At 30.0% G+C, this 11545-nt stretch overlaps 1 protein-coding gene across 1 annotated transcript; it reads left to right on the top strand.

The window, feature by feature from the left end:
- The first annotated feature begins 692 nt into the window (after positions 1 to 692).
- On the top strand, positions 693 to 11545 carry LOC140983203 (probable monogalactosyldiacylglycerol synthase, chloroplastic). The gene is made up of 8 exons (XM_073450143.1): positions 693 to 1388; positions 2051 to 2223; positions 2848 to 3009; positions 3086 to 3227; positions 10441 to 10665; positions 10883 to 10945; positions 11073 to 11147; positions 11255 to 11545. The coding sequence occupies exons 1-8, from the start codon at positions 906 to 908 to the stop codon at positions 11477 to 11479; spliced, it is 1548 nt and encodes a 515-aa protein (XP_073306244.1). The 5' UTR covers positions 693 to 905; the 3' UTR covers positions 11480 to 11545.

An 11545-nucleotide genomic window follows, 5' to 3' on the forward strand; every position in this document is an offset into this window, starting at 1 on the left:
GAATTACACATATAATTTTTACACACAAATTTTGTCCACAAAATTTCTCTCTCTCCCCCTCACCATCAACTGACCACCTTCCTCCACAACACCCGCCGTTCTGCCGCCCCGATGCCGCAACACCACCGCTGGATTTCTGAAATTTTGGCTATTCAATTTCGACATAAATTTTGTTTAAATCTCTAGTGCGATCTATACGATGAATAAAGTTTCTGATTGTGGACCTGATTAAGAGACTGAAGAAAGTTAATAGAGATTTACAAGAATAGTTATTACTGCCTAAACACCAGGATTAGTGGAGTCAGCGTTCTTAAATGCAAAGATAAATCAAATCTAAATGCATTATGAATGGTTTAAAGCATCCGACACTAAAAAAATATTTTGAACGTTAAAACAAAAATTTTAAATTTCCATTGCGTCTTGGGTGCGAGAAAACGATAATCTACGTTATTACAACTCATAATTTATAATTCTTCTTGTAGTACAACTCAAAAACTTCTCATTATAAAAAAATTGTTAGAAGAATATTAAAATTATAAATCCATTACATATTAAATATTTCTCACTTTTAATTTCACAATCTATATATATTTCACATAGATATTCAAGGATGGGTTATCAATTTAATTATTTAAATTTTTTTTATTGCATTTAGGCCCCTCACTAAATCCTTTTCTCGTGGTTACCGATTCCCCTCCAAATCCCCTCCATGTTCCCCTCCCCATACTTGTCCCTTACATGGTCTCTCTCCAGCCAGAAACACAGAATTGAACACAGACAAATTTCACTTCAAGAGCCAATTTTTCTTGTGTTTTCAAGCGAACCCATTTGTCAATATCTTCAATATTTCAGATAAAAATAGAAAGGAAGAAGAAGAAGAAAATAACTGAGAGAAAACTTTGAGGATGCAGTCTTCTACTGTTACACAAGAATCCACAAATCCGTTTAGTTTTGTATCTCAATTGGGTTCGTTTGTATTCAACCATTCCAGGTTGAATCCTAATGAGAACCCCTTATTTTTGTCGAGCTACTTGTTCTTTGATTCCAAGCAGAAGCCTAAGGCTGTGGCTTCATTAAGTTTAAGTTCTAGAGGTGCTAGTTTCGGAATCAGGAGAGCATTGAATGACTTCAATAGAGTCATTAGATTCCACTGTGAACGAATCCCACTTGGTTTTGCTTCTGTTGGGCTTGATTCCGGGGAAAGCAATGGGTTCAAGAATGATGGGAATGGGGTTTTGGAGGAGTCTGAAGAAGGGTGGTTCAGTAATGTTGTGTCTAATTCTCCGAAAAAGGTTTTGATTTTGATGAGTGATACTGGTGGCGGTCATCGAGCTTCCGCGGAGGCTATAAGGGCTGCTTTTAGCGAAGAATTTGGAGATGAGTATCAGGTTAGTGTTTGACTTGATTGAACAGATAATTCTGTTTGATTGCAAGAATGAAACAATAATGGCCGGTCCGCCTGTGCCTACATCTGAAAATTCCCAATTCGAGTTTGGGACGACGCCATAAAAGAACAGGCAATTGAAATGAGACATTAGGGAGATTTTGGAGAAAATTTGAGACATTGGGGAGATTTTGGAGCAATTTTTCTATATCATTTCTCATACGATGAAGGAGATTACATTAGATTATTTATAGAGTAAAAGCAAAAGTGCTAGTAGTAACCCCTACCAGAAAATATCAATAATTTATGTTTAAATCTCTAAGAAACATTAAGCATGTTTTATTCCCCGTGTCTTTTTATCTAGGTTTATTCAGGTATTAAACAGGAAAAACATCAGTGGCTTCCCCGATTCAAAAATCTTGATTTAGTCCTTGCATAGTTGATTAATTTGTGGTGATTTAATGTGAAAACACGTGGTCAGTTGGCATGTTTTGGTTGTTGCTAGGTTTCAGACCTAGAGGATGGGGTAGTTAATGTTAAGGACCTTTCCAAGCTCGACCACCTTGTTGGTTTAGTATTGATGGATTTTTTCTTGCTCTGGCTCAATGTCATAGCTGTGAGTTGTGAATCTTGTATGCTTGTTATTTATTATTGTTCCTCGTGCAGGTATTTATCACTGATTTGTGGACAGATCACACACCATGGCCTTTTAATCAGTTGCCAAAGACTTACAACTTTCTCGTGAAACATGGTTCATTGTGGAGATTGACATATTATTTTACTGCTCCTCGTCTTATTCATCAGTCCAATTTCGCTGCAACTGGAACTTTTATAGCCCGGTGAGGCTACTTTTCTGTTTTATTGACTATGATATAAATAGTATGGTTGTTTTATTGCACCACAAACAAAGCATACAACTTTTCATCGTTATAATTGTGTTGGGCTTATAGGTTATCCCAGGCTGATTGAAATTTCATCACAATGGTTGTGTAGCATGTGATAACGCCAATCATTGTTGATTTAATGTAATTTGAGTTGTGCATTTTTTCCCATTTGTGAATTGATATTCTATTTGTTTTTCCTGAGGTGATAAGTATATGTGTTTTTTCCTTTTGAGTACTGGAATAATTTGAATTTCCTAACTATTTCCGCTGTCGCGGAGTCATGGAACTTTTGATGTTGAAACTTATTTAAGTGATATTACGAAAATATTGGCTTCAGCTTTCGATGCCTTTGTGATCGACATGTGTTGTTGAACTTTGGTGATCGGTTTCTTGTTTATATGCCATGTGAAATTATTTTATCTCCTCTCCCATCAATGATCTTAATTTGCAGTTTTAGTAATATTTGGTGGTATCCATGCCAATTTTTTTGCTACTTCTTGTTGATCCTTAGGCTACTACATCATAATATTCTTTCTTGTTCCTTGATTATTTTAATCTTCTTTTAAAAACTGTTGCTAGAGAGGTTGCCAAAGGACTGATGAAATACAAACCAGATATTATTATCAGCGTCCATCCTTTAATGCAGCATGTACCCCTTCGTATTTTGAGGACGAAGGGCCTCTTAAAGAAGATTGTTTTTGCCACCGTGATCACGGATTTGAGCACTTGTCATCCGACATGGTATGTGTAGCAGCCATTTTTTATGTTATATCATGCGGGATGTATGGATTTGATTTGTTCTATTACCACATTGTAGGTTTCACAAGCTTGTGACAAGATGCTATTGCCCGTCGGAAGAGGTATCAAAACGAGCACAGAGAGCTGGTCTTCAGCCTTCTCAAATTAAGGTTTATGGCCTTCCTGTGCGGCCCTCATTTGTGAAGCCTGTTCGCCCAAAGGTAGGTACATTTTTCTTTTGCCTTTTTTCTGGTTAGTAAATTTTCCAATTTTTCCCTTTTCCAGTGAAATTGTCGAGGAAAAATTAAAAGGTTAATTTGAGCATGATCTTAAAGTCAAAACTAATATTTGGAAATATGTTAATTACTTAATCAGTTATTGGCAAGTTAGAAGATAATTGGACAGCTGAAAGTAAGATTAGGGGCTAGTTTGGATACACAGATACTTGGCTTAAAAAAGGAGTTCATAAAGCTTGGTTTATTCAGTGGCTTCTACCAAAAGCAGAAGTATTTTTGTGTTCTGAGAGAATTGTTGGAGAAAGCTCTTTTAGCTTTTAAAATCAAAGTTGATGCAGAAGCCCAATAGCCAGATTTTCTAACCTTTGGCTTTTATATATTTTTTAAAACCATTTATATACTACAAAGCATAAAACAAACATTCACATGCTCTAAAACAATCTTCCAAAATACTTTTATATCTCTCAGCACAATCATTACATTAAATTCAACTTTTCATTATTCCTCATAAATACTCTATCATTATATTATATTTTAAAAATAATACTTCTTATACCATTAAAAACTTCTTATACCATTAAAATAACTAGATATATTGGATGTGACATATATAATGAACAAATTTTGATGATGACACCTACTGGAAAAACATGTCTCCTTTAGAAAAATATAACCAACCATATAAATCGCATTTTTCAATACATTCATTTTCTGAAACATATTTTCAAACCCACAAAAACACTGCCAACTATTATATCCAAATACTCCTAAAATGGCCACAGACCCATGTCGTCTCAGATACTAATTTCTGGATACAGTTACTTTTTATTGGACATTTGATGGACATACAATGAATGCTTCTATAGGCTTAAATAAAAGTATCTGTCGACAGATAAAGTGCATACCTATACAACACAGTTAAGGATTTTGTTTTGATGCATCCAAAACTATCTATTAGAATTGCCTGTTGATATATTTTTCAATACTAGCATGAAAGCACGTGCATTCGCACGTGAATCCATATTTTATATAACTAAAAATTAAATTAATAATAAAAATACTTTTTACTTCTTGTATAACGTGATCCAATCCATCAAATAATTTTTTGTTCGGAAAAAGATAGATCCAAACAAATGATAAAAATTGGACATGATGATTTATCATATTAAGTACTAAATTGAACTAACAGACCAATACAAATACAATGGTATGAATGAATTTAAATTTATTAAGAAATATAAGGCTGCGTTTGGTAGGTTGGATAAAATAAACTAATGATTAGTATGTAAATGATAAAAAAAATGATTGTGATAGAAATATAATATATGATGTAAAATAGTATTATGTTCGTTATGATTTTTAAGTATGGGATAATTTTGAATTTTTTGATGAAATGACAAAATTGTCCTTCCCCTTCGACGGCGCCGACGGCGGAGGTGGCGGGCGGTCGGTCGGTCGGCGGCCGGCCGACAGGCCGGAAGTGGTCAGCCGGCCGGAAATGGTCGGCCAGCGCCAGCTGCGGTATGCCGCGCCGGCGGCGGCGGTCGTGGCGGGAAGTGGTGGTGAGTTTGGATATAGGAGAAGTGTAAAATTGGAAAAATAGGATGGATTAAGAGTTTGATAAATAATCCTAGGGGTGATGAGTGATTATTTTATCCCATCTAATACAACCTAATCATTTATAGGAAGGATTGAGTTGGTTAAATAAAAATCGTACCAAACGCTTGATTAGGTGGGTTTAGAAATCATAAACCACCCAATCATCCAAACCAAACGCCCCCTAAGAGTATAAATAGAATGATATAAATGTATTTTAATTAATTAAGTAAAATAAGGGTGTAAGAAAACAATTTGATATATGATGTTGATATTTTTCTACCTATTACATCAATTAATTGATACATATGCTTCTCAAATTAAAAAAACATTACACCTTGAAGATCTAAAATAGTACTTAATTATAATTTTTGGAATAACTAAGAACATGTGACAACAATTGTTCATTACATGTTATATTCTAAATTATAACCACGTGAATATTGTAAATTCAAAATCTTTCAAAATCTTCATTTTGTTAGTCAATGAATTATATATATAAAAAATAAAACATTATATTGGCCAAAGAAAGTCTATTAACATAAATTGTATTTTGAGGGAAAAAATAATATATTTTAGACATAAGAATTTAAAATAAACTAAAATAATACTTCATTAACTCCTTTTATGTCTAAGATATATTTGCTTAAAGTAGTGAACTAAAAAAAAATTATTTCCTACAATTTTACTAAACGGGGATTTATCTCATTAAATTGATTATTGAAATCAATCGATTATTTTATGCAAGTTAATTGAGTTAAACGTTAAATAAATGTTACAAATACCTAAATTTTTCTGACAATTATATCGATTCATTTTATTTTTACGCTGTGATATTTATTGAAATACTACTATTCTATCTAAAAAAGGAAAAAAATAACTCCATTCTAAACCAATCTCTAGTGCCATGTATAATCATAATCATTATCCCCTCATTTTTCAGAATTACATTTGTTATCAACAGAAAATTTGAATTCGTTCTCGCTTTATATTTATTATATTTTAAGATTTTTCTTATTATCATTTTTTTACATTGGACATTCAAATTAGTAAATTTGAATCAGAATAAAAATAATTACTTAAGTATAACGACATTTCGAATTCATTTAATTATTATTATAATGTTATCGATAAATTAAATTCATATCGTGCCCAACTTCTTTAACTTTTTCCTTTTTTGCTAATTAAAAATAATAAAATTTAACATGACGAAATGGTGAGGTATGAGCTAATACGTAATAATGGATAGTAATAACGATGATTGTCCAATTGGGACTCATGATTATGAGAAAATATTTGAAAGGTGCTAGATGAAAAATGATAATGACATCTTTTGATGGTCTAATTTTTTTCGCATTTTATAATTTATTATATCTTATTATTCAAAGGAATCACAATGATAGAAATTTAGAATTTTAACATAAAATAAAGATATATAGAAAATTAATTTTAGACTTTATTTCCTCTTTCACTTAAATTCTATTTTGTATATATGAATTGCACAACTGGTGATTCTCATTACACCAACATAACTTCCAATTTAGTTATGATAACGTTAGATTAAGAATTATTTGTGGAAATATCTTGCTCTTACTCCTTTTTGAATCATTTTTTAAAAATAATTTCATAAAAATCTTATATATAGATCATTAGACTCTAGCATTTATTTTGGCATAGAGTAGACATCTTCATTGATTTGTTTTAGAAAAATAAGCAAAATAATTACCAGTTGATGATTTTTGTGAATTTCAGATAATATATTATATACATTTATTATTATTTAAAAAATATTACTAAAAACTTGAGATTTTATTAACAAACTCTTCTATTTCTTTGTAATTTGTATACATTTATATCATTTTAATAATTATTATTATTTACATTTATATTTATATTATAAATAAAATTGAAAACTTGTTTTCTTATAGCTAAAATGGGGAAAAAATCTGAAATTAATGTTACTTACTAATTATTAAATTTGATAATCATTATTGATTGTTATGTATCAGTCGGTTTGACATGGTCAACAATTGAAAAACTATAATTTCATTTAAAAGGCCAATGATGTTTTACCATGTATTTTCCTAGCACGTAAATATATTTACAAAATATAAATATAATATATAATGTTTTACACATATGGAGGGCTAGTTTGGCTAATTCACAATTGGAAAACTTTGTCTTCTATCCAGGCTTTTATAGGTACTAGCATGAAAGCACGTGTGACGCACGTGAATCCATATTCTATATATCAAAAAATTAAATTAATAATTAAAATATTTTGTACTCCTTGCATAACATGATCCAATCCATCAAACAACATTTTGTTAGGAAAAATATAGATCAAAACAAATTATAAGAATTGGAAATAATGATTTATCAGATTAAGTACTAAATTGAACTAACATAACAATACAAATAGAATGATATGAATGGATTTGAATTGATTCAACAATGTAAGAGTGTAAATAGAATGGTGTGAATGTAATTTAATTAATTAAACAATATAAGAGTGTAAGAAAACATTTTAGTATTGATGTCGATATTTTAATAACTCATTACATCAATTAATTGATAAATATGCTCCTAAAATTAAAAAAATTACATCTTGAAAATCTAATAATACTTAATTATAATTTTTGGAATAACTAAGAACATGACAACAATTGTTCATTTTATGTTATATTCTTAAGTATAACCACGTGAATATCGTAAATTCGAATCTTTCAAAAATCTTCATTTTGTTAGTCAATGAGTTATATAAAAATAATAATTAAACATTATATTAGCTAAAGAAAGCCTATGGACATAAATTGTATTTTAAGAAAAAAAATATATATTTTGACACAAGAATTGAAAATAAACTAAAACAATACTTCATTCACCCCTTTTACGCCCAATATATATTTGCTTAAAGTAGTGAACTAAGAAAACTTCATTTCCTACAATTTTACTAAATGGAGATTCATTTCCTTAAATTAATAATTGAAATCAACCAATTATTTTATGCAACTTAATTGAGTTGAATGATAAATAGACATTACAAATTTTAATTTAATTGACTTGAATGATGCATATATGTATGTTACAAATACATAATTTTTTTTAACAATTATATATTGATCTTATTTTGATATGGTGATATTTATTGAAATACCACTATTCTATCTAAAAAAAAAAAAGGAAAAAATATCACCATTCTAAAATAATCTCCAGTGCCTTATATCATCATAATCATTATCCTCATTTTTTCAGAATTACATTTCTTAAAGTTCGAAGCTATTAACAGAAAATTTGAATTCGTTCTCACTATATATTTATATTTTAAGATTTTTCTTATTATCATTTGAAAAGTAAAATTATGTACATTGCTGATGAATTCTATATATATTGGACATTAAAAAGTTACTAAATTTGAATTAGAATAAAATATAATTACTTAATTATAACGATATTTTCCAATTTAATTAATCATTATTATAAGATTATCAATAAATTAGATTCATAACTTGCTCAACTTCTTCGAATTTTTCCTCTTTTTTGCTAATTAAAAATAATAAAATTTTACATGACAAAATGGTGAGTTATGAGATGATAAATAATAATGAGATAGTAATAACAATGGATAATCAATTCTTATTAATTATTAATCGGGATGGTCAAATTGTGACTCATGATCATGGGAAAATATTTGAGAGGTGTCAGATGAATTATGATTATGACATATTTATAATGGTCTAATTTTTTTCGTATTTTATAATTTATTATATCATATTAATTTAAGTGATATAATTGTCATAACTTAATTGTTTTACAATTGTAAATAAATAAAATTATCCCCTCCCCTATACAAATTCAAAGGTATCACTAGGATAGAAATTTAGAATTTTTAACTTAAAAAAAATATATAGAAAATTAATTTTAGACTATTTCCCCATCTTACTTAAATTCTAATTTGTATATATTAATTGTACAACTGGTGATTCTTATTATACCAACATAACTTTCAATTTTGTGATGGTAATGCTATATTAAGAATTATTTGTGGGAATATCTTGCTTTTACTCCTTTTTGATAGACCATTATACTATACTATTTTTTTGGCATATAATAGATGCCGTCATTGATTATTTTAGAAAAATAAGCCGAAAAATTATCAATGATGACTTTTGTATTGATAATTTTTGTGAACTTCAGATAATATATTTTTTGTCTTTATTATTTTTTTAAAAATAATGCTAAAAACTTGAGATTTTATCAATAAACTCTTCAATTTCTTTGTAGTTTTTATACATTTATATCATTTTAAAAGTTATTATTATTTACATTTACATTTATATTATAAATAAAGTTGAAAACTTGTTTTTTGGGCTAAAATGGAAAAAAAAAATCAGAAATTAAAGTTACTTATTAATTATTAAATTCCTTAACCATCATTGTTCTTTATGTATCATCCGGTTTGACATGGACAATAATTGACAAACCATAATTCTATTTAAAAGGGTAATGATGTTTTACCATGTATGTTCCTAGCACATAAATATATTTTTAAAAATATCAATGTGATGTCTAATATTTTAAACAAACTCTTCAATTTATTTATCGTTTGTATACATTTATATCATTTTAATAATAATAATTTTTTTACATTGATATTATAAGTAAAGTTAAAAACTTGTTTTCTTGTGGCTAAAACGGGAAAAAACTGAGAAATTAAGTTCACTTATTAATTATTAAATTTCTTGACCATTATTGCTCATTATGTATCAACCGGTTTGACATGATCAAAAATTGAAAAACTAATGTTTTACCGTATATGTCTCTAACACATAAATATATTTACAAAAATATCAATATGATGCCTAATGTTTTACACATATGGAGGGCTAGTTTGGCTAATTTACAATAGAAAAACATTGCTCTCTATCCACACTATTATAGGTTTGACATGGTCAACAATTTAAAAACTATAATGTTAATTTTTTATACATATCGTCTATGGAGAGTTAGTTTGGTCAATTCACAATTGGAAAACATTGACCCATATTCACACTTTTATAGGTATATATATATATATAGAAGATTGCATTTTGACCCATTAATATTGCTGTATATGTATTATAAATTGTAAATCTCTGCAATATTTAATGTATTTATATAACTATTTATGCATGTTGTGTGCGTATGCATAAACCAATCATGTCATCTATTGTATCCTAATTTCCGAAATTTTCAGCTTTAAGTATCTGTATTCTGTCATATCCGCAGTGTGGTAAGGATTCATGGAACATAATTGTTACCAAACCTTACCTCTTTTTTTTTAGCAGAAGTGGTCTTCTCCAACGAGATTTTGTTTTCAAACGCATTCTATGCTACTTCTGATAAGAAATTAAATCCATGATGGATGATATTTCGATTAAATCTTTTTTCCATTAAAATTCGTTATTCGTTGTTCCCCAAATGGATTACAATTGTTCAGGCATTTGTGGTTCTAATCTCTGTCTTTGTATGGTGTATATATATATAGGTCGGTGTTTTTGTTATATGATCGACAATCATATAGATAATCTTACACCAATGCAATAATGTTTCTATACCGTAGGATGAATTGAGAAAGGAGATTGGATTGGATGTGGACCTTCCTACTGTCTTGCTAATGGGTGGTGGTGAAGGAATGGGTCCCATTGAGTCAACGGCTCGTGCTCTCGGGGATGCATTATACGATGAAGTTAATGGAGAAGCAATAGGCCAGGTTCTTGTGATTTGTGGCCGAAATAAAAAACTTGCCAACAAGTTGCAATCCATTGAGTGGAAAATCAATGTCCAGGTAAACATTTAATCGAAAATATGTGCTTTGGATTTTGCGATTGTTTGCTTCCATTTCTCAATATAGGTTCTTGCTATATAGAGCTAGGGTGGGGTGTGACATTAGTTGTAACGGGTTGTTAAAACTCATGCTTTCAAGAGATTATGTATGAAGTTGCCTGTGATGGGTGCAGCCCTTTTTGCCAGTCACTTACCTACGAAATATGTTTGCATTTTAGGTTAAGGGTTTTGTGACCAAGATGGAGGAGTACATGGGTGCTTGCGATTGCATTATAACTAAGGTATGTCTAATAATCAAGACTTATAAACTTCCCCTCCCCGATTATCTCCAATCTCCATGGCTAGAAAAAGAGCATATTTATTGGAAACAATCGATGTTGCCTATTTGACAAATTGGATATTCTGCAGGCTGGCCCTGGAACAATTGCGGAGTCTATGATACGAGGACTTCCTATAATCCTAAATGGTTACATTGCTGGACAGGTAATAAATTAGTTTTTCTGAAATAATCACCTATTTATGATAATTCCAAGTTGCTTGTTTCAAATTGTGTTCACTTTGATTTTAGTTTGATCCATATTCTGTTGCAGGAGGCTGGGAATGTCCCTTACGTTGTTGAAAATGAATGTGGGAAATTCTCAAAGTGTCCAAGGGAGATAGCCAACATTGTTTCTCGATGGTTTGGTCCGAAAAGAAATGAACTCATAACCATGTCTCAAAATGCACTAAGGCTTGCTAGACCAGACGCAGTATTTAAGATTGTTCACGATCTTCACGAACTGGTTGGCAGGGTACCCTTGTATTGTACTGGTTGAATGAACTATTGACACAAATTTTGTTGCCATTAACAACGTAATGAAATTTCAATCATATCGTGTTCA

Source organism: Primulina huaijiensis, chromosome 8 (assembly GCF_012295235.1).
Source record: "Primulina huaijiensis isolate GDHJ02 chromosome 8, ASM1229523v2, whole genome shotgun sequence".
Taxonomy (NCBI): domain Eukaryota; kingdom Viridiplantae; phylum Streptophyta; class Magnoliopsida; order Lamiales; family Gesneriaceae; genus Primulina; species Primulina huaijiensis.